General features: G+C 50.2%; 1 protein-coding gene across 2 annotated transcripts in view; it reads left to right on the top strand.

Annotated features, from left to right (window-relative positions):
• Wbp1l (WW domain binding protein 1 like) overlaps positions 1 to 25,796 on the top strand; it is a 58,376-nt gene that overhangs the window by 7,899 nt on the left and 24,681 nt on the right. The window contains exon 1 of one of the 2 annotated variants that reach the window (XM_052184446.1): positions 16,205 to 16,368. The exons of the other annotated variant lie outside the window; for it this stretch is intronic. Within the exon in view, the coding sequence (XP_052040406.1) occupies positions 16,342 to 16,368 (27 nt within the window). The 5' untranslated portion in view covers positions 16,205 to 16,341. Of the gene's footprint in view, positions 1 to 16,204; positions 16,369 to 25,796 lie in introns of those variants that run through there. 2 annotated transcript variants of the gene reach the window in all.

Below are 25,796 nucleotides of genomic sequence, written 5' to 3'. Positions count from 1 at the left end.
TCCGGCCCACTAGGTGGAGCTGAGTCTGGCCTGAACTGAACATTGGGCTGTGGGAACCACAAACACAGATAAATCCAGAACACTGCATCTTGGGAGGTCGAGAAAGGGGAAAAGAATCTATGCTGTTGAGCCCTGTGGCTGTTGAGCTGCTTTTTGGGTATTCCTAATGTGGGGATTAAAGTAGGTCACCTTCTCAGACAGTCCGTCCTGCAGAGAACAGCGTTTGGGGACTCTGGTTACTGGGTGGCATTCTCAGCTCAGATTTGTTTACTTTTGGTTTTCTTCTTATCCATACTACACTTTCTTCGGTGGGAAAATAGATGAGTGATGGTGTGTGTGTGTGTGTGTGTGTGTGTGTGTGTGTATGTGTGTCAGGGAGGGGGTGGTTTTGTTTTGAGACAAGGTCTCACTGTGTATCCCTGACTGTCCTGGAACTCACTGTGTAACTATCCAGACCAGCTTGGCATCATCAGACTCAAGAGAGAATCCCCCTGCCTCTGCCTCCTGAATGCTGGGATGAAAACTGCCCGCCACTCCGCCAGGCCAGCTGGGCGAGCTCCCATGTCGGAGCTGTGTCGGGCCGGCGTAGTGCTACAGCTGTTTTGATTCAGAAACTCAAGAATTTTATAGACTTGAACTTTCACAAGTTGTTTTGGAAAAGGTGAAAATAGAGGGTAAGCCAGCAGGAGAATCTTGTGGTTGGGAAGGGCGGGTCCCGGGTAAAGTTACAAAAACATGTCTATTTGGATTTTCAAATACCCAGTGAGAGGCGTCCTGTGTTGTAACTCTTTTATTACAGGTTTTTTTCTTTCAGCTTGGAAGCCTGTGGTCCTGGAGAAAGCAATCAGACTGTGTCCATTGCTACACAGTAGTTTTGGGGCGCTATCCTCCAGGTTATCTTGCTCATCTAAAATTGTTGTTTGTCTTGAGTCAAGGTCTTTTTTCTACACAGCCCTCGCTGTCCTGGAACTCATTATGTAGACCAGGCTGGCCTAGAACTTAAAGAGATCTACCTGCCTCTGCCTCCTCAGGCGCTGGGATTAAAGGCGAGAGTCACCTCTTATCTGCCATTGTTATGGGCCTGTGCTGTTTCGTGAAATTAAGATCATCAGTATAAGAAGGAAAGTTCTCTCAAGGCTCGGAGGGAAGCGGTGAGGGCTCCCCAGGGAAAGTAAGGAGGACAGCAGCAACAGCTGACTTCCCTCTAAGGGTCTACCTGGCAGTCTGACCAAACTCTGACAAGCGCCGCTGCCCCTACCCTGTGGCAGTCTGCATCAGGCTGCGGGGCCACTGTAGTTCTTTGGCACTCGAATTTAGAGCTGACTCGGGTGAGTGCCACTCAGCCCGCCTGCTCCTGTCCTGTCTGTGAGTGAGTGAGTGTACGGATCATCCTGCTGTCCCTGTCCCGTGGGAACAGAAGACCCGTAGCTGTCCAACTTGGCATAAATCGGCTGTGGCTGCCCGTCTCCTAACTCTCTGAGCCTTAAGAGACTTTTTCCTTATATCAGTGATTTTAATTCCGCAAAACAGCACATGCTCATTACAATGGCAGATAATACAGAAATCTTATTTAAAGCAAAAATGGAGGAGTTCGGTTTGGTCTTTCTGGTGCCCTTTCTGCCTCTGCTACACATCCATAGATTTGCATAGGAAGAAAGGAAGGGCCAGAGACGGCCTTGCTGAGGAGCGAGAGGTGGGGTTAGTGACTTAGCTGTGGTAGTTGGAGCCAACCTCCTTATCACACTTTTTTCACATATAAAGTAATTTTCATAAATAGTGATTTATATATGTAAATCATTTATGTAATGAAGCTAGAGGTGTGGTTGGGGAATCCAAACTGGTCTTTCTGCTTCCAGAGCAAGTGCTTGACCCACTGAACCATCTCTCCAGCCTTCTGGTCTTTTAAAATGCCTGTCTGTATCCTGTTGCTTTATTTAACCACCATATAGAGTAACATGTTTCTTTCAATGTTTTTGGATTCCTGGACATAGAATTGAGAACAGTAGGGTTAGCTATATGGCATATTTAAAACATGGGGTGTAGGGAGGGCCACATTCCTCTCCAAGTGGGCCTGTCTATATTCCCACCAGCAGGCATTCATGGGTTCATTGCCCCCATGTGCAGGAGGAAGGCCCACTTCTTCACCTGCGTCTTCCATGTGTCCTTGCGGACGAGCCTCTGACCCTCAGTGCCGGCAGCTTGGGGTGGTTTCAGTCAGCTTCCTCAGAGGCCTGCCATATCTTGTTTGCAAAACTCCAGCCTCCTTCTTGTCTGCAGTTCACAATTCCCATGAATACAGACCAGGGTGACTCAAGGACAGCGAGCGAGTAGTTGAAGGCTAGACAAGCTGGCCCAGGTGCTAAGGAAGTGATCTGCGGTCCTTGGGTGAGGTGAGGCAGGTAGTGGGAAGAGAGCGGAGACTGGCCCTGGCTCCGTGCCACAGGTCTGTGTGCGCTCTCCCTCCAGTACGCCTGCAAGGCCCTCTCTGAGCCCTCTCTTTCCCTCCTTCCCCTTCTTCCTTCAGAGTTTCACTCTTGGTCCAGGCTGGCCCTGAACTTGAAACAATCCTGCAGCCTCAACCTTCCAAGTCCTGAGATTATTGGCATGAGCCACCTTGCCTGGCTCAGGCTTGTGTGTGTGTGTGTGTGTGTGTGCGCGCGCGCGCGCGCGCGTTCATCAAAGATGTGGGGACACTTGCCTATTGCTAAGAGAGCAAGTTCAGGAGCCCGTTACCTGCGTTGGAAAGCAGCTCTGCCTCACCTTCTATAGAACTTTGAGCTAGTTAGCTTAACTTGGTTTCCTCATCTGTAAAATGGGATAACAGGCACGCTGCTTACAGTTACAGCGGGCGCTCCTGCCACACAGTAAATGCTCAGTGTTAGCCTTCCTTTGGGGAAGCCTTGAGACTTCGCAATTCTTGGACCCAAGAGCTTGTGGTTCTGGAGGACCTGGGGGTGGGGTGGGGTGGGGTGGGGTAGGGAGGGTGTCTCTGTGAGCCTTGCGACCTTTAGAGTAACAATCTGCAAGAGGCCGGGTAGGTAGTTCAGTGCAGCATGACCCAGTAGCCAGTGTGGATTCAAACCTGGGGAGTCTGACCCCAAGCAGTTTACTTCAGGCATATTTAAGCACAACACGATGCAGTGCGAACTTTCCCGATGATAACTCAATCCCACGTGTGAAAGACATGACTACATCGGGACTCTTGGACCTGTGACATCTCCCACAAAGATGGATTCTATAGATTGGCTACTTGTGACGCGGGTTCTAGAGACTGACAAGGTCACAGTCAGGGTCAGTTATGGCCCCACAGATACTGCAAAGGTCACCAGGCTATTAACCCACACCCATCCTCTGGGCAGCTAACAGGTCATATACTGAAGGGACAACTGCGTTAACATTCCCGATTCCCTTAGTGCTCGCGATTGAGCGCAGGGACTCAGGGAGCGCACGCCCTACGCCCTGCGTAGTGGGAGAATTGAGAATGTTTGATTAACTCCTAGTCCCCCAGGCCAGTGCGTCCGGTTCACATCCCATAAGAAGTGTCCTCCCAGCATTCGCCTGCTTGCTTTCTTTCATTCTTTTTTTTTGGATTTGGTTTTTCGAGACAGAGTTTCTCTGTGTAGCCCTGGCTGTCCTGGAACTCACTCTGTAGACCAGGCTGGCCTCGAACTCAGAAATCCACCTGCCTCTGCCTCCCAGAGTGCTGGGATTACAGGTGTGCGCCGCCACCGCCCGGCTTATTTATTTCTTAAAGATAGTGTCTTCCTATATAGCCTAGACTGGCCTGGAACTTTCTCTGCCTCCACAGTCCTCCACCACCACAGCTGGCTCACGGGCGATTCTTTTCTAATGATAAGAGGGGGGATTATGTATATTCTTAGGCCTGACAAGCTCTACCACACACCGCTGGCACAATATATGTATGCTATTCTGTCTTGGTAACCCTTCTTGAGTGGAGAGAAGAATGCCCCCAGTGGGGATGGGCACCGTGGGACAGGAGGGAGCATGGTCTGTCGTCCAGTTTGGCCGTTGTGCCAAACCGCAGGAACCTGTCAGCTCTCGACTTGTGCTCTGTTATACAGAGGTGAGGTGGGGGCTGTCTCTGAAGAACAGCTTTATTATGATGTCATTTGTAGACTGTTAATCTGCCCTTTTCAGGGATGTGATTCTGTGGTTTTCAGTATATTTTTTAAATGACTTAATTTTTTCATTTTATGTACAAATAGCTAGCACAGTCTCTCTCATTGAGTGAATGTCTTGACTAATAACTCAGTGATGCCTGTGGCCTTCAGGCACTGATAGGAACATTGCCAGTACATATTCAGTTCGTGTTTCTTCTCTCTCTCTCTCTCTCTCTCTCTCTCTCTCTCTCTCTCTCTCTCTGTGTGTGTGTGTATGCGTGTGTGTGTGTGTGTGTGTGTGTATGTGTGTGTGTGTGTATGTGTGTGTGTGTGTGTATGTATGTGTGTGTGTGTATATGTGTGTGTGTGTGTATGTGTGTGCATGTGTGTGTCTGATTTATTTTGCATTCACCAGCTGATGGTTGTTGTTAATGATGTTTTGAGCAGTGCTTCAAAGCTCCCGGCATATCCTGAGTTGCTGGGTGGCGTGTGGCTGAGGTAACTATGTTTCTCTTTTGAGAGCTGTACTGACCGCTTGTGAAGCAGCTGTATCTCTTCCCACCCCCAGCAGCTGCGGAGGAGAGTTCTGACCTCTCTCATTACTGCCCAGGAGGAGAGTTCTGACCTCTCTCATTACTGCCCAGGAGGAGAGTTCTGATCGCTCTCATTACTGCCCAGACTTTCTAAACGGCCTTCTTTTGTTTTGTTTTACTTTACCATGGCAGAGAGGGTAAGACAGTGTCTCCGATGTGGTTTTGATTTACATTTTCCCAGTGAGTAGCGGTGTTGACTTTTGCTGGTTGTTTTGGTTGACTGTTGGGGCGCTGGAGCTAGGTCTTTCCATTTTTATCTTCCCAGTGCTGAGAATCAAACCTAGGATCTCCCAGGAGCTGGGCAGGTGCTCTGCCACAGCCTTTTCGTGTTCTTAGTCTTTTGGAGGAAAACTTCCATTCTTTTGCCATCTTAAGGTCCTTAATCTGACGGGGATGGGGGGTGGGGTGGGGGGTGTTGTTTTGTTTTGTTTTGTTTTGTTTTTTTGATGACAAGGTCTCACTGTGTAGGCCTGGCTGTCCTGGAATTCAGTCTGTAGACCATGCTCACAGAGATCCCCCTGCCTCTGCCTCCTGAGTTCTGGAATTAAAGGTGAGTAAAACACAACTCTTTTTTTTTTTTAAAGGAAGATAGGAACTTTGTACTCTGTGTAGCTGTTGTACCCCTCCTATCCTACGACGTGAACATTCATTCATTCATTCATATAGTGAGAGAGGATCTTGGATGTGAGATTTTAGGAGCCAGGAGTAACAATTGTATTACAAAATTGAGCCTGTTGTAAGAATTTTTCAGTTCACCTAAGTAATGACTTGGTTCTGAATCCTATGGGTATCAAAAATGTTCCTCAGACTTCAATTTGTCTGTTTGGGTTTTGTTTTGTTTTGTTTTGTTTTGAGACAGGGTCTCACTGTGGCTCTCTAGAACTCTCGAGATCTACGTGCTCTGGGCCCTCAGGTTCTGACTGGGATTAAAGGTGTGCACTTCTACGCCCAGCAGTGGCTCAGTTTTACTGAGGCAGGTCTGTGTGTATTTTAACCGCAGTGAGCGAGCTTCCCTTCCCCCGACCCCCAAACACCTTGCTTTGGTATTTCCTTTGCCGCAGACACCTTTCCCCACCCTTTGCTTACTGTGTGGTGTGAACAATTAACTCTGGGCTTCCCCTTTCCATTGCCGTCCTAGAAAGGATTTCCTGTAGAACCATGCCCTTATCTGAGATTTCACAACTGTTCAGAGAGACGTGGGAGGCTGAGGAGAGCCCTGTCAGTGCTCTTCCCCTCTTTGTATCTCCCGGTCTCTTGTTTGCACAACTGTGCCCGCCTTCACAGGACCGAGTTGGACATTTCCCAGTAGATGGGCCACATGGGCTGAGCTGCTGAAAGACAGATGGGACAGAAAGACAGCAGAGATGATCATGCCCTGAGCGCATGCGCAGAAAGGCGTGCTGGGGGCCCAGTGCCTGCCCCCTCTCTCTCTTTAGATTTATTTATTACTTTATGTGTATGTATGAGTATTTGCCTGTATCTGCGTTTGTATACCAGGTGTGCCCTGTGCCTGCAGAGGCCTAAAGAAGAGGTCAGATAGATACCCACACGGTTGTGAGCCACCGTGTGTGTGGTTGCTAGAAATCAGAACCGGGTCCCCTGGAAGGACAGCCAGTGCTCTTAGCCTGGAAGCCATTTCCAGCCCCACTGTTGTTGGCCGTGTGTGTGCTGGGTGCCAATGTGCAGGCACACACGTGCATGTGGAGGCCAGAGAACGGTCTTCAGCAGTCGGTACCTTCTCTCCAGCGTGGATTCCAGGGATTCACCTGTCAGGCTCGTGCGGTGAGTGCTGTAGCCTGCTGACCTGTCGTCTCATTGGTCCACAGTTCTTGATGCTGGCTGGACTGAAAAGTAGATGCTCTCAAAGTGAGGCTGGCTTGCACCCCTTGGAGTCTAGTTTCTGGCGTTTTTCTTTCCCTCATTCTCTTAGCTGCACATTTGAGTGTATCCTGTCTCCTCGCCCTTAGTTTTCTTAGTACATTCATTCTTCAGAGAAGCGTGGTGGTGTTAGCAACGCAGGACACAGGAATCACAAGATGCTTGTCTTAGGGTTTTACTGCTGTGAACAGACACCATGACCAAGGCAAGTCTTATAAGGACAACATTTAATTAGGGCTGGCTTACAGGTTCAGAGGTTCAGTCTATTATCATCAAGGTAGGAACATGGCAGCATCCAGGCAGGCATGGTGCAGGAAGAACTGAGAGTTATACATCTTTGTCTGAAGGCTGCTAGCAGATACTGACTTCCAGGTAGCTAGGATGAGGGTCTTAAAGCCCACACCCACAGTGACACATCTACTCCAACAAGGCTATACACCTCCAAATAGTGCCACTCCCAGGGCTGAGCATATACAAGCCATCATAATGCTGGATCTTAGACTTTGGTCCTGGGCCTCTTACCTCCTTTGCTTAAGGGCTTTCAGACCATAGGTTGGTAGGTATCATCACCTTTAAAAAGGATAACGCTTGCAGTTTCTGCTAGCTCTTTTGGGCCTCAGATGATGGAGCATGGTTGGATCTGCCAGCTCAGGAATACCCAGCGCCCCCTAATCAGGCTGAGAACGCTCAGATCCGCTCAGATCATAGTGCATCTCTAGAGTCTGCCTTGTGTCTCCAGTTCCCTGTGATCTATGACAGGAATGTGCCTTACTCAGCCACAAGTGCACTTGGCTGGAGCGAGACATCCTGCTTCATGGAAAAGGCTTATTTGGACCACACCACCCTTCCATACTTCACCCAGAGCATCAGTAGCAACCTGTATGCAAGCGGCACTTCCCATCGAAAGCATGAAGTTCAGGGCTGGAGAGGTGTCTGAGTGGTTAGGAGCACTTGCTGCTCTTGGAGAGGACCTGGGCTCGTTTCCTAGCACCCGTAAGGTTGCTCGCAACCCTCCGTAACTTCAGTTCCAGGGCATCGGTGTCCTCCAGTCACCTCCCTGGGCCCTAGGCACAGATATTGTGCCCATATATACATGTAGACAAACACTCATACACACCTAATTAATTAATTAATTACTTTTTAGATATGAAGATGAAGTTCACATTCATTCTCCACTTAGTGTCTGACATCCAGCATCTGGGAAGGAAATGCCCAGCTTCATTCTGATGCAGACTCCTCACACAGGCTTCCGAACTCTGGGTCACTCGTCACAGCGATGGCTAGCCTGGAAGCTGACAGACATGAGCAGGCCCAGAGAGGTTAGCCGGTCCAGGTTCACCCTGAGTCTCTGTGTTGCAGTGGCTACCATCGTGAAATGCACGTCAGAGCCTAACATAGTCTAAAAGGCGAGTCTCCTTGGACATCAGCCATTAGAGTTCCGCCAGGAGACCTCTGTCCCTTCCGTCAGCAATCCTGGACATTTTCAGACCTCTGTCGTGCCCTTCTGGCAAATGGGGACAGTAATATCCTGAAGTGGACATGAAGATGGCTTATAAATTTTGCCGTCTGCCTTCTTTGAGTTGATTTTCGACATTTCCTGGGCTTGCTTGAGTTCTAGGTAGGGACTCATGATCACTTGGTGTTGTCTCCCGGGGACACTCTTTTGAGCACAGTGACCTTGGAAGAGTTTCGTTTCTTGAGATTCTGGTAATGAAGAGCCGTGTGTGTGAAGGCCAAGAAGCTGGCATCCGCTGACCCATTTGAGGGGAGAATAGTCACTTTTCGGACTGGGGATGGCTGGGGAGATGGCTCAGTGGTTACTCAGTGCTGGCTGCTCCGGGGGGAGGACTCAGGTGTCACACGGTGGCTCACAACTGTAGCGGCAGTTCCAGGGCATCCAGTGTCCTCTTCTGTACCCAGTGGACACATACGTACATGCAGACTAAATAGACACACTCTGAGCTCTGGGAGGAAGCCTGGCCCTGCCCTTCTCCTAACTTGGACCCCTGATGAAGGTATTTTGAAGCTTATCAGAAGCACAGGGTTCAGGAATTGCTGTGGCTGGACATCGACTGACACGGGGCTAAGCATCCGTGGCCCATGTTGCCGCTGTCCTCTGAGCTCCGTCACCCTCTGTCCTCACCCGCTTGGCTTAGGGGCTGACTTGTATGTTCTCATGGTCCTTACCCACAGGCTGGCTACCTAAATGCTCTCTCATGGCGTTTTTTGGCCATGTAACCTTGGATCTGGAATAGATTTGGTTTCCTCCTAGGTAAAGGAAGGATCCAGAATGGATGATTAGTGTGAGACCCAGGAAGGGAGGAGGACCGTGCTTCCTGTTTGACCGTTTAATCTCACCGGCCTGCATGCCGCCTCCAGCCAGGCACTGCTGAAAGTCATCAACTAGAACTAGGAGACAGGCTGGGTAGCTTCTTATTTCCCTTAATCAAAAACCAGGTCCTCCCAGGAGAAAGGGAGTTTTGCCCCTGAGATGGTTTAAATACTTGTAATTCCTCAGCTGAGAATTGAAGATGAACAGAGAGTGAGACCAGATGCAAGGCTGTGTGGTGGCACTAGTCTGTAGTCCTAGCTAGCACTTGGAAGGTGGCTGGAGATAAAGGTCATTGTCTGTTAAGTAGCAAGTTTGAGGCCAGCCTGGGCTACAGGAGACTATCTCAAAAAACAACACAACAAGGAACACATACAGGAGGGTTTCCTAACCCCGTCATTGAACTTCCCAAACCTGAGGTCAGATTTAGATATTCTCCCGATCCTGTACTGTTTTTTGTGGCCAGGAAAATGTTACAAGCATTCCTGTTTAGCAGTTCCTTCCTTCCTCCATTTTTTTCCCTGTGTGTGTGTGCATATCCGTGAGACCACAGGTTGAACGTGGGTGCCTCCCTCCGTTGCTCTCTACCATAGTTTGTTGAGAAGACTCTCGCCAAACCCAGGTCCATGAGACTTGTGAACCTAGGTTATGTGAGACTTTAGAAGAGGAGCCAGGTTGGAGGGAGAAGCTGGGGGCAGAGTCCAAGGAGGGGCGGAGTCCCAGGAGGGGGCAGAGTACCACAAGGAGGAGGCTTTCTGCTGATGCTGGGATCCATCACCGGGGCTGCTTCAGGTTGAGATGCCGTAAGCCCTTGCCTTGGGTCAGCCACCAGCGCAGTAGATTTCCCATCAAAGAACGGGCCACATTATTTTTATCCTGCCCAAAGTTTACATAAAGTGAAAGAAGTCCGCTTTGGTGGAGCCGAGGAAGCCCCAGTCATTTCGAAGGAGTTCTGCCTCCTGTAGCTTCTGGGCGTGACTCATACAGGTGGTGTCCTGGTCGCCCTTTTGTTTCCCTTCTGTCACAATCCTCCTATTGCAGTCTTCTCCTGTGCTACAGTTGGAGCCAGGGCCTCACACCTCTCATGCACTGGGCAAGTACTCAATCCCAGAGAGACATCCCTGGCCCTTTTATTTCAGCATGGTTTAGGATATGTGAAAAATGTCTGCAGACAGCTTGCTAATTCCCATGTAATTCTTGGCTATGCGCCTCTTTGGTTAGACTTGAAGTATTTCTACGGTCAGAAAAGCACCCACATTTTGGCGTAAAAGTAGACTCTTCTGTCCCTCATGAAGCTCAAGTTGCAGGTCCTGGAAGTGTCTGTTCATCGTCAGTGTTTGCCTAGAGTCCCCAGGTATTTCAGCGAGCTCTAGCCCCGATGGCGGATGTTCCTCTGTCAAGTGAGTGCCTGTGTCCTGATCTTCCCAGTCCAGAAGCATTCTCTTAACTGGGTTGTAGAAGTGGGAACTGTTGTCAGTGAGTTTAGCTCGTGCAACTTTGACTTCCCCTCTTTAAAACATGGAGATTAAAGCAGGGTCCGTGGCCCATGCCTGTAATCCCAGCACGAGGGGAAGGCTGAGGCAGTAGGACCCCTGAAGGCCATCCTGAGCTATATAATGAATTCCAGGCCAGCCTGCACCACAGAGTCAGACTATCTCAACCAGAATCAACGGACAGCCCACCAAGGCTGAACCAACCATCCCAGTGTCGTCCTAACTCCTCCAGCCCCTCCACTTAGAACAAGGCCAACTCCAAGACCATACTGAAGGGGTAGATATAACCAATAGGCCTTAGACACCGTGGAATGAGATCTGCGGATCTCCTGTCCTGGTTCCTGCACCATGCGATGGGACTCCTGATGTACGCAGGTGTTGACAGCCTCTGACCTGCTGCCGCTTACCAATCTCTGCTTCTCTTTCTTCTGGCTTTGTTTCTGTTGTGGTTTTTGTTTGAGACAGCCCTGGCTGGCCTAGACCTCACTGCATATGCCAGATGGACCTCAAACTTGTGATAATCCTCCTGCCTCTGCTTCTCGAATACTGGGCTTACAGACATGCACCGCTATGCTTTGATTCTTGCCTCCTTTTCTTCATGAGTGTCCCGTGTGTGTCCACCATGCTGGGCCCTGCACAGTGTGCTCATGTCCTGCTCCTGGAGCTCCTCCTTCCGTTCTTGCAGCTGCCTCTTGTGCCGTTCTGTCCCTCAGGAGCTCTTAGTCTGGCATCTCTACCCAGCCCTTTTATTACGCAGCTCCTATGTTTGTTTCAGTGTGTGCTTGTCTTTGTCCAAAACCCGGGTAACAAAACGTTCTGCTTGCTTTGGCAGCACATAGACTAAAAACATTAGTCCCCCAGAACTAGTTCTTCACCACAGTTCTTCCTGGTGGCAGGAAGCAACTGTGCGCATGAGATTCCCAAATGAGACTGGGAGACAATTTTAATTTATATCTAAATACTATTTCTGTGTGCCAAAACCATTTCGGAGCCACAGGGGCCTGGGTGAAGCGCTCACTCTGTCTCCTACGAGAGGGGCGGGGCATCTTAAATGAATGACCTCATTTCACTAAAACTTAGGTTTTAGTGAATGTCTGGGACATTGGCACTCTCAATATCTGCTGGAACCTTCCTTTTCTGAATACCCGAATGTTATGTGATGTGGAGCAAGTGGTTTTCTATCGCAGCTAAGGACTGTTTTCCCAGCCACCTTTCTTGAAAGTCCCGGGAGAGCAGAGGAGTCTTGGGCTTTCAGGATGCTTTGAGGAAGGACCAAGCCGAGTGACTCACGGAACTGTGTGTGTGAGGTGTGTGTTTCTCGCCTCAGCAGGTCTGTCCTTGTCCGGCGCCCAGACACAGATAAGCCAGGATTCTTGGTGTCTGGCAGCGGAGCAATCTGTGTAGCTGCTTGACAGCAGGCTGGGAATGTTTGTCTGGAGTGGAATCTGACCCACGGCACCCCCACGATCATTACCTCAGAATTGCTTTGTGGGTGCATGACTTTTATGCTTATCAGGAAAAAGATGCCCCTTCCACCCACCCACCCTCACTTTTGTGGTACTCTTTTTCTGCTTCAAGTGAATAAATGGTTCTGTGTCCAACGTCAATCAAGAAAGATCAATTTTGGGTGGTCTGTGCCACTGAAGCTCCTGGAAAGGAGGCTGTCTTTAGCCTGCGAGAGCACCGGCCACCCTGACGCCTGGCTGTTGTCCTGTTCTGACCACACGAGTCTCTCTTCACATCCTTGACTGTAGAATAGACACCCCTAGATCCCCTACCTAACCTTAGAGGGTCCTGTGACCTCTGTTGCATAGTGTACCAGAGATCCCAGGTCCAGGAATGTTCCCAGCTTGGTCTCCGTATGGGCTCTGTTCTGTATCGAGAACAAATGGGAACCTTAGACTTTGCGAGTCATTTACGTCAAAGAACTCAGTTCACAAACTGTGTGCCAAGGCCGGCACTACTGCACACCCTGCTGGCAGCCTCCGAGTGAGTCTTCTAAAGGTTTCTACAATACCACCAGGCTGGCTGTGTGCTGTGTGCTTGGCAGTCACCTGATCCTCACAGCTACTTCTTGGATCTACTTTTCTCCCTCTTGGTAGCACTGGTCTTCTGGTATCTTGACTCTTGTGTCATAAAAAAAAAAAAAAAAAAGCCGGACGGTGGTGGCACACGCCTGTAATCCCAGCACTCTGGGAGATAGAGGCAGGCGGATTTCTGAGTTCGAGGCCAGCCTGATCTACAGAGTGAGTTCCAGGACAGCCAGGGCTACACAGAGAAACCCTGTCTTGGGGGGGGGGGGGACCCAAAAAAACCTTGAAGCCAGAGCCTTCACTTGAAGTCTTACTGTCCCACAGCCAGTTGAGTGCTGTGTGCTTTAGCTACTGCCACCAGATAGGGACAGTCATACCACATCCTGGGTTGTAGGGTTGAGGGGTTGGTTGGTGAGGTCGAGTCTGTCTTAGCTTGGGATAGAACAGCTCTCCGTTCTGTATCCAGAAGTGTAGCTACAGACGCACGGATTGCCTGGAAACGTGCTGTCAAAGGGCTTTGGCCACATCAAAGAGGAAAGTCTTTGAATATATATGCCGTGTGTCTTAAAATAGAAGGCTAACCAGAACCCAAGAGGTAACGGGTTTTTTTTGGCAGTGCTGTCCTGGAGGTTCTCTGGGGAGTGGAGGGCTGAGCCAGAAGAAAGCAGGGCACCTACTGCTCCCCGGGACAGCGAGCGAGCGAGCAGTGTAGCTTAGAGCGGGGTGACAGCTGATCCCGCTTAATTCTAGTGTAGTGTGGCTTCCTTTTTTAAGTTGGTAAACTCAGCGTTCGCTTTAATTCTGCACTGACAGGAAGATGACGGAGATGACTTGAGGGAGGACTTTATTTTTGGTTCACTCTCCACCATGAGCTTGGATTGCATGAGAAAAGACTCTCCCGGCCCCACCCCCACCCCGGCAGCCATGGCCATCTTGCTTCTTAAACCCCAGAGGCTGGGGTTATTATGGTGATGATATTTGTCACTGGGTTGTGGTGATATTTCTAGGGCATGGCAGAGAGTGAGTTCACCTTCCTGAGAGTGCCTGAATTAGCTAACCCCCCTTCTTTCCTGCCCTCACCCCCGGATCTCTGTGTTTAGAGAAGGTTAGTCACCAGCGGGCCGAGGCAAGAAGTAGGTTAGTGTGAAGAAGACTTGTCAGCACTTTTTTTCAGAGCATTTGATGCTGTTCTAGCAGTGATTCGTCTTGGTAAAATGCCGCCTTGTGCTCAGACGTGTATAATCTTAGATGCACCCTGCCAGCCGCCCGCCAGCCGCTTGACTAGAAGCCCGTCAGTATCCACAGAAGGATGATGGGGAGGGGAAAATCAGCCCATGATGCAGACCCTGACAGTTTTACTCCTTCCCAAATCGCCACTGATGAAGATTGTTTAGAAATGCAGGGGTTGGGCCCGCGGCTCAGTTGGTAGACACTTTGCCTGGCATACGTGACATCTCGGGTTCTATCCCCACCACCACAAGTGTGGCACACCCTTCTGAGCCCAGAGCCAGGAAGGTGGAGGCAGGGGCGTCAGAGGTCAGGGTTCTTTTTAGCTGTATAGTGAGTGAGTTTGTGGCCAGCATGGGCTATCTGAGACCCTGTCTCAGAGGACTGTGGCACAGTGCGGGGAATATGGCCAGGCCTGATTGCTTGAGCCTGTAATCCCAGCATTTGGGAGGTAGACGCAGGAAGATCAGGGGATCCTTGGCTAAGTAGTGAGTTACCTGATATCCTGCCTGAACCCCCACTCCCATCAAACAAGAAATATGCCATAATTCTGTAACCCTTCAAAGCAAGGTGTGGGCGTTATTATTTAATGGTAGTATCCCTGGTGCTGAGAGTACCCACTGCCTGGCACTCTGTGGGTGGCCAGTGGGTGTGAGATAGATACACGGGAACATATACCTCGTGCCAGTCTTTCCCGAGAACTACAGGTGCCTGTCTGTCTTGTTAGGTCGGTACAGACCAGAGTTGTCCAGGAGAGACCGGAGACATATTTCCTACAGTTTGCTTGCCAAAGTTAAATTGTGTTTCACGTGTTTTCTGGTTCCCAGTGGTTGCCAGGAAACTGAGGAAATGAGGGGAAGGGGTTGAAAGCCAGCTCACTGGCCTTTGATGTCCAGTCTGATCTGTCTGGCAGGTCAGCCCGCTTGTGAGGGCATGCAGTAGACTAAGCATGTCTTCAAAATACACCCACTCTCTGGGCGCCAGACACCCACAGAGACCACTACCCAGCACATCAGCCCGTTGATTTTTTTTTCAGCAATAAAGTTGGGGTCCATCCCTACATGAGTCTCATGTAATGCCTCAGCCTGCTTGGCATATTCATTTTCTTGTCAGGTCAAGTCGATGTGACCTTGACCATCAGCTGTGACCTGCAGCAAGCACACTGTCTGGCTAGAACCTAACGGATGGTCAGGTAGCTCTGGGCACCCTATTGTGCTCCGTGCTGTGCATGACTGATTTCTCCATCCTAGGTGGGTTTGAGATAGTAAGTTGCAGAAATTCTTTTTGGCTTACATGGGTCATGCCTGGCTGTGTCACTGTTGTGGAGGCCTTTGGTAAGTTTCACTGAGGGAAAAGACTTGCAGGAAATTAGACAAAGATGAACTGTATGGACTCATAAGTTGAGGGAAGTGTAGTGTATTTGCAGTCTAAGTTACTAAAAAGTGACTTTGTTCCCTTTGGAAACTGTGCTGAGCTGGGGGTGTGGTATAGCCCAGGGGGAGAGCCCTTGTCTAGGCCAGGTGAGGCCTGTGAGTTCAATCTCAGATCACACACAAACACCCAATAGAGTTATTTCTGCACATCCACACCCAAATGTGGAGCCCGTGCTAGCAATGTGTTTGGTGCAGGATTCAGGTCTAGGGAGCACTCCCAAGGGTGTTCCTCAGGAAGATCAGGGCCGACCCCAGACTCAGTGGGCTTTGTTTCTCTGGCTTGCTGGTTGCCTCTGAGAACCGAACTTAGCGAAAAGAAGCAGAGCAAATCTAAGGGAGCAGAGCTTTTCCGAACCAAGAGTTGGTTTAAATATAGCTGCTCCGCGTTACTGGCAGCTCGGCGGGTGTGGTGGGACTTGTTGTACCCTTTGTAAGGCGAGTGAGGAAAGATGCTGGCACCTGGGCGCGCCCAGTTTGTTTATGAAACATAAACTCCTCTGTACAGCAGGGAGCCCAGAGCAGCAGCCAGGGTCAACACCTCAGCTGGGAGAGAGGCCTCTCCAGGCCCCCTCTGCATTAGCCTCTTCCTGAGAGGTTGGGGGCGGGCAGCCGGCTAGTGCTTATTGAGTATTACCACTTATGGGGGTGGGGTAGAGAAAAGGTTCTTCGAAAACCAACAGTCACCAGGCTTGAATTTCTTTCCCGAGGAGAAACAATACCTTGGGAACTAACTCCTTATGCAGGAAGCTCAGCTCTCTTTAGTTTCCCAGACTTGATCTGTCGCCAGGAGCCGGGTCAGAGCTGGGTGGGAGGGAGTGGAGGGGGGAGGGGAGAGCTAGCAAGGCCCGCTCGAGGTTGGTGCGGGCTTCGTGGCTTCACTGCACATCCTCAGTGTTCCTCAGCAGCTGTCTGAAGTTTTTTCTGCTGTGCCTGAACTGATGTCATTTCCCCCTTGGCAGACAGCTTGGGCTGTGCTGCGTCTGAGATATGTCACGAGAAGGTGGGGGTGGGTCGGGGCCAGGCGGGGGCTGGGGAGGGGGGGGAGTAGTGAGGAGAGCAGGCGGCCTGCTGGGTCCCAGGACTCTGTTTACTTCCTCTTCTCTGCTCTGGAAGACCAGAGCCCGGAGAGCAGCGTGGTGAGCAGCCAGCCCACCGCGGGCCATGCTCGCCCCAAGACTTAACTTTTGAGAACGAGCGTTTTGTTGCTAACGTCGGTGGACGATGCTCCTGCAGGATGCCTTTCCTCTGGGGGCTTAGACAGGTAATCGATCATTGGTCATTGGTCCAGCTGGGGAAGGGAGGAGAGGTGGGACCTGCTGTCTATCACCCTTTTGAGTAGAGGGCATGTTTTAGGAAGAATCTTAGTCTCGGCAGGTTAGCCCTGGACATTTCTAGCCTCCTCTGCTTGCCGACTGCTCCTAGGCCCCGGAGCCTTCGTATGTGTAACCCCTGTGTCCCTAAGGTGACCCTAAGGCTGCCCATTTCTGACTTTCCATTAGCCACGCACCGTGAAGTTGCGTGTGCAGTTTTCAGGAGGAGACTGTTGAAGAGTGAGGCATAGTAGGGTTCTTGCTGACGCCCCCCTCCCCCTTCCTTCTCCATTTTGATTTGGTGAGGCAAGAGCGATTTCTTCTCAGTCCATTGGCTCTGAAGGCCCTGGGGGAGGGGGTGGGCAGTGGCTCTAAGCGTCCCTGCACAGGAAGGCAGTTTTCTTTCTTTTAACATTGTGGTTGTGGGGCTGAGGTAACCTGGACACTTCAGGGGCTGGGGTTGGAACTCCTTGCTTTGTCCCTGCTTGGCTGATTTGCAAGGCAAACAGACCCCTGAGGCAGAGGTTTGATGCCTTGTTGGGCACTGTTTGGGGGGCTGGGGGTGGGGTGGGGTTCGATTCCTGCCGGTAACCCAGAGTGGACCGAGAAAACAGTAGCAAGGGGCCGGCTGCTGTCCCTGAGCATGGACGCCATGAGCCAAGTATTTGTTCCAGGGCTTCTGAGGGCCTGACACCCCACCCCCTCCTTGGTCTGAGAGGCACGTCTATATCGGAATGTGTAACTGTACCCAGCAGCAGGCCTTCAGGAGGCACACCTCCTCTGCAGCCTGCCTCCAGGGGACGCAGAGCCTGATGAGCTCCGACCCCTAGTCAGAAGGGAGCCCTGAGGGCCAGCTCCTTACTCCCTGAGCAGAGTGCTAGGTGAGCGGATCTCCCTGGGGTCGCCCCGAGTTCTTTAAAAGTGGGTTGGGAAAAATGCCTGGAGCAGTCTGTCACTGCCGAGCTTCAGAGTGGCGTGACAGCCCCAAGTGAGCCATTTGCGCCCTTCCCTAAGAAGAGCTGCCTTTAACCTGCTCCCGTGGTAAGATCTGGAGGGGACGGAGAGCCATGCTAGAGGATGAAATCATGAGACACCCCCTTCAGCTGCTGGGGTACAGTGGAGGAGACAGGAGATTTGAGCTTTGTGCTAGCTCAGACCCCCAAGTGTCCCCCGCACTGGCTCCAGACCTCATCTTTGGAATGTAAATAACTCTCTTCTGGAAGAGGATGTCAGAAAAAAAAAAAAAGCGTAAAGCACCAACACCTTGGCTGGCTCTCAGTGAGCTCAGAACTCTTTGTTTGTGTGTCAGTGCCTATGTGTGTGCCTCAGTGGGACCCAGGGCCGGGCACGGGGCAGGCAAAGGAATCTCTGACCTCCAGCCCCAGCTCTTGAACTGTTATTTTTATTTCTAACTCGTATGCATGTGTGTGTCTATGTGGGTGTGTGCATGTGAGTGTGGGTGTTCACACAATCCAGACAGATGTATCGGATCCTGGAGTTACTCACCCATCGTGGTGCTGGGAATCAAATTCGGGTCCTGCAAGGACAGTGCGAAGTCCTGACTGCTGAGCCACCCTTCTAGCCCTGTTCCGCATTATTGAAGGACGCGTGACTGCAGTGGTACAGGAGCAAGAAGCTGAGGCCCCTTTACGGAGGTTGAATGACTCAGTGCCTGTGCACGTCCATCATTCAGCGTCCATCATTGTACACTGACTTTGAGTTGAGAGGCTGTTTCTTTTTTTTTTTTTAATGGTTTTTTTTTTTTTTTTTATGTTTTTTTTGGATTTGGTTTTTTCAAGACAGGGTTTCTCTGTGTAGCCCTAGCTGTCCTGGAACTCACTCTGTAGACCAGACTGGCCTCGAACTCAGAAATCCGCCTGCCTCTGCCTCTCAGAGTGCTGGGATTATAGGCGTGCGCCACCACCGCCCGGCTGAGAGGCTGTTTCTTACTGTACCCAGACAACTTCATCTCACATGCTGGAGGGACCAGAATGTGAAGGCCTGTGTCCCAGAACCCCGACTCAGCTGAGAGAATGTGGGGTGGGGGGAGTGTTGAATTGTGACCCTCAGAGTGTCCTGAAGGACCAGCACTGGTTTTCTAGGCTAGTTCCTGAACAGTTTCCTGGCAGAAGTGCAGAGGGCTTCTAGATGACCCTTAGCACCCTCAGCTCCTGCAGTTCAACCCCTGCCTGCCGAAGTATTTGTAGCTTACATGGTTTTGTTATTTCTAGCATTTCCATATATGACAATCCTGTATTGGAGTCACATAAAACCAACTGTCTATGGAATGGTCCTTGGTGATAACTTATGGGCTTCAGGATTGAACTCAGGCTGTGAGGCTTGCACGGCAAGAGCTTCCTGTCTACCGAGCTCTCAGGGCAGCCTGGCACGGGATGCGAAGATATAAGGTCCTTTCTTATATCTCATACCCAATAAGGACCTTATGCCTAACTCCATTGTTCTCAGATGTCAGGAAAGTAGCCCGAGGTGGGGTTTGTTCGATTGTAGTTTTTGTTGATTTCTTGTGGGGCCCAGTTCTGTTAAGTTGTCCCAGATGTTCATGGTCCAGATAATTTCTGGCTCTATTTTGAGAGATTCCAGCCTCTTAGGTTTAGAGACAAGGCAGTGTGTAGGAATATGAAAGGGGAATACCCAAGGATAAGGTAATGGGGGTAGGGAAGCCACTGAATCAGGCCAGCGGAGGGTAGACATGGCAGGCTTTCCTGAGATGTTCTCTGACCCAAGCCTGGCAGATGAATAGTTTACCAGACACCTGAGCTGGGGAAGGAGCCGTCCAGACAGATCAGGTGAGGCTTGCGGTTTTAGCTTGTTCCTGCAGATGAGAAGAGAAACTGCCCTTTCTTTGTGAATCTTGGGGTTGAGATTGCCTGATAGAAGAGAAGAACCCCTAGGCGTACCAGGTATCTTTGTAGAGTAAGAGTGACCCAGTAAGGGCCTTCATTATTGGATGGATGGATGGATGGATGGATGGATGGATGGATGGATGGATGGATGGATGGATGGGTGGGTGGATGGGTGGGTGGATAGGTAGGTAGGTGGATGGATGGGTGGGTGGGAGGGTGGGGTGGGTGGGTGGATAGGTAGGTAGTAGTTGGGTGGATAGGTAGATGGGTAGGTGGGTGGATAGGTAGGTGGATGGATGGAAGGATGGATGGTGGATGGATGGATGGGTGGATGGATGGATGGATGGATGGGTGGATGGATGGATGGGTGGGTGGGTGGGTGGGTGGATAGGTAGGTAGGTGGATGGATGGGTGGATGGATGGGTGGGTGGATGGGTGGATAGGTAGGTAGGTGGATGGAGGGATAGATGGATGAGAGCATGGCTTGACTTCAGTGTGTGTGAAGGGGAAGTGAGCCTCAGAATGTTTGAATTTTTTCATGGAGGGCAGTGAGGATGGTTCAGTAGGAAGAAGCTACAGTGTTGACCAGAGAGCAGTCCATGGTGTGTGGAGGAGCCGAGGTGTAGAAATTTCCTGGTTGTGCTGCCGTCTCCCAGATTTTACGCAGAGCACACAGGTAGGCAAACTGTCCTGTGGTTTTCTGGTCAAGAGAAAGTCTGGCATGAAGTCTGGGAAGTTAGAGGTTGTTTTCCAGAGAGCAATACAGCAGCAGCAGGGGCTCGGCCTGCAGAAAGAGTGAATTCTAGTTCTGGTCCTGCTAGCAGGTGTCGGGTTGGTAATACTGGAAGATTCTTAGGACCAGCATTCTCCACCTGAACAGGATTGTGCAAATATAGTTCAAAGCATGTTCAGCATGCAAAGACAGGGCAGGAGGGCCGCAGTCTCCACTAAGGTCAGTGCCCAGGTAATGGAGAGACTTGCTAGATGCAGATCTTCGTCACAGGACATTAAAGGGGACAGGTGGCTCAGAAGTTCAGAGGCTCCCAAGAGATCCTGTGCAGGTAACAGTCCAACTGTTGCCCAGTTGTTCCAGTGAGTGCCACACAGGCTAGGCCCTTGGAGACAATCATTTACATTAAAATTCTGTCTTCTATGGGAGAGGCCTACTGTGCCCCGAATTGTCTGTGTCATGGCGGCAGGGATGGGGTGGAGGGGGAGGTGGTTTCTAACACCAGAAATATGTGGTCTCCAGTGGAACTGAAAATAAGTCTTTGACCTTCTTGGAGTCTTTTGTCCATGTTGGTCATGACAAGAGGCATGAGGAGGCCGACTCCTGCTCTGAGGAGCTAGTTGTAACCTTTCTTTCTTTCTTTTTGGTTTTTTGGATTTGGTTTTTTCGAGACAGGGTTTCTCTGTATAGTCCTGGCTGTCTTGGAACTCACTCTGTAGACCAGGCTGGCCTCGAACTCAGAAATCCGCCTGCCTCTGCCTCCCAGAGTGCTGGGATTACAGGCGTGCGCCACCACCGCCCAGCAGTTGTAATCTTTCTTAAAATTGAGAAGAGGATAGGAGTTTTGTTGTAGTGCACTGGACCCTTACTCCTCCTGCCTTAGCCTCTTTTGGAGCAGGACTCCATAGGCCTACCATCGTCCCCAGCTGCTGCTGCATCCTTGAGTGACTGGTGCCCTTCGTGGTGTAGACCAGATAGGCAGATTGTTAGATCAGTCTCTCCTTGGGTCTGAAAGGAAGTGGCGCCCACTGTTTAGAGCTTAAAGCAGCTGTTGCACACTTGGCTGGGCTTGGTCCCCAGCATATAAACGTAGAGCAAGTGACCTGGGAGTCACAGAGCACTGAGAGGACAATGCCGACTCCCAGGCCAAGCTACAGGGTGAGCTCTCCGACTGGCTTAGGGATTGCTCACTGCTGGCCGGCGTTCACTTGGGGGATGGCTTCTATTGCACCACAAGTGAGGGTCTTCTCTCCACATCTCCAGGAGAATGGAAATGGAGAGGTGTGTGCTCCAGCGTACAGGTGAGTGCAGTGACTGGCCGGGACTCATTCCCTAGCACTCTGGCTCGGTGCTGTGTCCTGTACTCTGTGACAGAGGACCAGGCTCTGGCTCCTAGTCACCCTTATGCTTAAAGGTTAGCCTCTATCCCACCAGGATCAGGGCAAATGAAGCAAGATTCAGCTCGGAAGGGAACTAGCTGTGTACAATGCAGCAGTCACCGAGGTGACACTAGTTTATACTGTCGGAGGCTGAGCCAGAGTCCTTATCTGGACTGACTGTAAAGACCTTGCGACAGGCAGGGGAACACTCCTGCTCTGCCCTGCGATGGGAGGCGGGGAAGGTCTGTTTTCCCAAGCCTGCCTAGGTTAGCGTCTGAAGCCCTGCAGTCTCTGTAGAAAGATGCTGCATTTTTAGGGGGTGTGACTTGTTCTTTGTGTCATCTCTGATGAGAAAGGCCGTAGGAAGGCCAGGACCTGGTGGCAAAAGGACTCTATCCATTGACTATGACTTTTCTCTAGGACAGAGAAACAGTCTCCTGTGATGGAGAGCCCTTGATTTTGACCCACCTCTTTTCCTTGAAGAGGTAAATTTTACTCCATGAAAACAGTAATTTGGTCATTTAGAAAAACCTAATTTGGGGGCTGGAGAGATAGCTTAGTGGTTAAGAGCACTGGCTGCTCTTCCTGTAGGTCCTGAGTTCAATTCCCAGCAACCACATGGTGCCTCACAATCATCTGTAATGGGATCTTATGCCCTCTTCTGACCTGCAGGCATACATCCAAATACAGCACTCATATATAAATAAGTAAATCTTAAAAAACAAACAAACAAACAAAAACCTAGTTTAGTTATATGACAAAGCTGTAAAAGCCCTGGTCTTGTGGGAATTTCTTCTGATGTCTTAGCAGACTTCATGGGCCTCGTAATTCTCCATCACTAGCACATCTTGCTGTTAGCTGCTGATCTGCAAGTTGTGAGTTGAAACAATCTTAAGTGATAACCCACCTTAATTTCTGTGCCACTTATGGCCACAGCTTCTTTGGGCAGAGTTTGAACCCTAGACCTCAAAGAAAGCATCTGTTTCTAGAAATAGTGATTTAGTCCTTCAAGGTGACTGACTGCTGGGCACATGATCTCAGAAGGCTAAGGAGAATTGGAAGTTGGAAATTAGCCTTGGCTATGTAGTGAGCTAGAGGCCAGCACAGGCTATATGATAAGACTCTGACTCAAAAAAAAAAAAAAAAAGGGAAAAGAACAGAAATAATGCCATATCTTTGTATTTCTTTTTCTTTTTATTTTATTTTATTTTATTTTGGATTTTGGTTTTTTTCGAGACAGGGTTTCTCTGTATAGCTCTGGCTGTCCTGGAACTCACTCTGTAGACCAGGCTGGCCTAGAACTCAGAAATCCGCCTGCCTCTGCCTCCCAGAGTGCTGGGATTACAGGTGTGTGCCACCACCACCCGGCATCTTTGTATTTCTTTAATCAGTGTTCTATGATATATATTTCTTTGTAGATTAATGTGTGTGTATCAGTATGTTGAGATGTATTGTGTATTATACTTATAAATACATAAGAATAAAATCTGTAGCCTTTGCCTTCTCTGTGTCCATTACAGGAAGTTTTGAGCAGTGAAACCTCGACTAGAAGTAGAGAATAAAACCATATTTAAGAATTAAACTAAATCCTGGTCAGTGACTTAGTTCTAGAGTATCCTGAGGCAGCTCCAGAAAAGGCTGTGTGCTCTGCAATGGCCGGGTGTGACACTGCCTTCCCTTCCTGAAGTAGCAGAGGGTTTACTGGCACTGTGTTCTCTCTAAGGCTCTGGTCCCCCCTGCCTTTGTATTTATTGTTGTTTGGTTCCTTTGCTTAACAGACGGGATTTCAGGGGCTTCCACTGAACTGTGACGCAAGGTCTCAATTTTGGTTTCAGACAGCTGCCTAATTTAGTGTGTGGTTTTCAGTCAAGAGTTTGGACATCCCGGTTCCCCCGCCGACCACGAACACCCATGACGTCCCACCCTGAGTTCCCACCCCAGTAGGGCTCTGCAGTCTAGACTCTGGGGGGAAGCTGGGCAGACTCCAGCAGACGCAGAGTGGCTGTGTGGCCGCTCTCCCTCCTTTGAGTGAGGTTCTGAATTTGGAACTGGGCTCAGTTTGTGCTGGGTTGCTGTAAACCTGGGGAGCCGGGGGTTCATGCCTCACCCATCTGGAAATGAGATCTCTAGGCTTTAACCTTGGAAGCTCTCTGCAGGCTGCCGCCGGATCACCAAGAGTGCCAGGGCCAAGAGAGTCCTGTTCCGAGGGCAGCTTGACTCCATAGTCCTTGAACCTAGGGCTTTCTGAAGGGGTTTTGTTAAGAGAAGATGTGTGTGTGATACTGACCCCAGTCTTGCCCTTTGGGGGTTCACAGAGCACAGAATCCATAAGCCAATCAGAGAATGAGACTTCATAGACCATAGTTATGTGATTTGTGTGTGTGTGTGTGTGTGTGTGTGTGTGTAGAATAGTGCTTTAAAACTAGGGACAGTCTCATGCATACCCCACCCCCGTATCTAAACACGGTGGGCTGATTCTGGGCTCATGGATGACTAAATGCAAAGCCCTAGGCTAGAAACTCCTGACACCAGTCTGTTGCTGTTCTGAGAGGGAGTTATGGGCTTTAGAGAGGAGGGCTGGGTATGTAGCTAAGGCTCGCTTTGAACTCATAACTCTCCTGCCTCAGTCTCCCCAGAGCTGGGATGGTCGGCGTGTATCAGTATGCCTAGAATGGCTGATGTAATAAAGGGAAGGCAGATGCTCCTTTTCCTTGTTTTCCTAAGCCTCCTGCGTTTGTGACCTTCCCAAAGAATTGGACCCTTAAATCCAATTGCCCCCTTAGTCAGCAAGGACTATGTCGAATCAAGGACAAATTATTTTCTCTCTGTGTGGAGGAAAACCCTTCTAGGCCTGAAATCTCACCTCCTACCCTGTGTGATCTGGGTATCTACCCCCCAGCAGGGCCAGATCACAATCTTACCCAGATAACCCGACACAGCTTATACAACCAGGCAGCAGTCACTTGAATACTGGGCCATATTTCAAGCCCCATCCCTGTTACAGCACCCTAGATCCATTGTGGTCTGATTCTGGTAACAGACCAGCCCTCCGCCCTTTCCTAAACCACGGAGTCTGTTTCAACCTCTAAATGTCAGTGTCACATTTTAGAAAGTCCTTGATTCTTTGAAGTCTTTCAGTCCTGGAGACAGCTCCTCTGTGGCCCTGAGTTTATCTGTTTACGGAGAGACCAGTTTTAATGTTATTTTTTATCCAAGCTAGGGGTAAACGGTCGTCTTGAACGGTGTTGAATTTTTTGGCGCATAAATCTCCAGCCCCGGATTGGAAGGGACAGCCACGTGAGGTGGACCCTATGGCTCCGGGGGAATGAGACAGTGGCGTGTACGATTCACTGCTAGTGAAACTGGTGAATCTCTCTTAAAGCAGGCCAGTGACACAGCCTTCATAGCCCAGGTCCCTCTGAAAATTATACCTTTTCTTTCTGGCCAAAGAAATGGGTATTTTCTCACATATGCAAACAGACATGTAGGCACACCACCAGTGCACATCAAGAACAGTAAATAAAATTTTAAAAAGGAAGAAAGAAAAGCCCTGGTGCTTGACACAGGCAGCCTGACTCTCTACCCATTTGCGGAGGTGGTAGGGATTCCCTAGAACCAAGAGGACGGCCCTAGTGCAGCAGAGGGGGCCCTGTCTGGTGTGGTGCACGTGACACACTGCTTTGAGTGACACACTGCTTTGAGTGACACACCGCTTTGAGTGACACACCCTTTGAGTGACACACCCTTTGAGCATCACAACGCTTTGAGCTTCCCCTCCCCGTAGAGACCTGAGGGGTGCTGCAGATGCTAGGCCTCCCCAGCCTGCCTCACCCTCAGTGACTGAGAAGCAGGAGGGGATCATCAGCTGCACACGGGGACCAGCCCAGCGTGACTGAGTCAAACAAAGGAGGAGGCAGGACCGTGGGCACGTGCTGGGGATGGAGCCAGGCATGTCGCTGCTCGTGGGTTTTCTAGAGTAACAGGAAATGTGGAGTTTAGAAAATAAATATATTTTTAGGATTTGCTTTTATTTTTATTATTTATAAGTGTAAGTCTGCATGTGTGTGCAGGCGCCCCTGGAGGCCACAGGGAGGCATTGCGGTGGTTACTCTGGTGATAACGGGCCACATGGTGAGGGGCCGAGAACTGAACCCTGGTCCTTCTAGAAGAGCAGCAAGCGCTCTTACCTGCTGCAACACCTCTCTAACTCCTATATTTATGTTCCTATATGTTGGTGCTTTTCTCCCTCCATCCTTCCTCTGTCCCTTCTTCCCTCCCTCCCTCTCTTTCTTTTCTTCTCCTTTAAATGAAAAATGGGGGCTAGGACAGTGGCTCAGTCAGTAAAGCCCCTAGCACCTATGTAAAAAGCTGGATCTGGGGCTGGAGAGATGGCTCAGCAGTTAGGA

The sequence above is a fragment of the Apodemus sylvaticus genome, chromosome 1, assembly GCF_947179515.1.
Source record: "Apodemus sylvaticus chromosome 1, mApoSyl1.1, whole genome shotgun sequence".
Taxonomy (NCBI): Eukaryota; Metazoa; Chordata; class Mammalia; order Rodentia; family Muridae; genus Apodemus; species Apodemus sylvaticus.
Note: the sequence above shows the minus strand (reverse complement) of the source record. Positions and strands in the feature narration are given on the sequence as shown.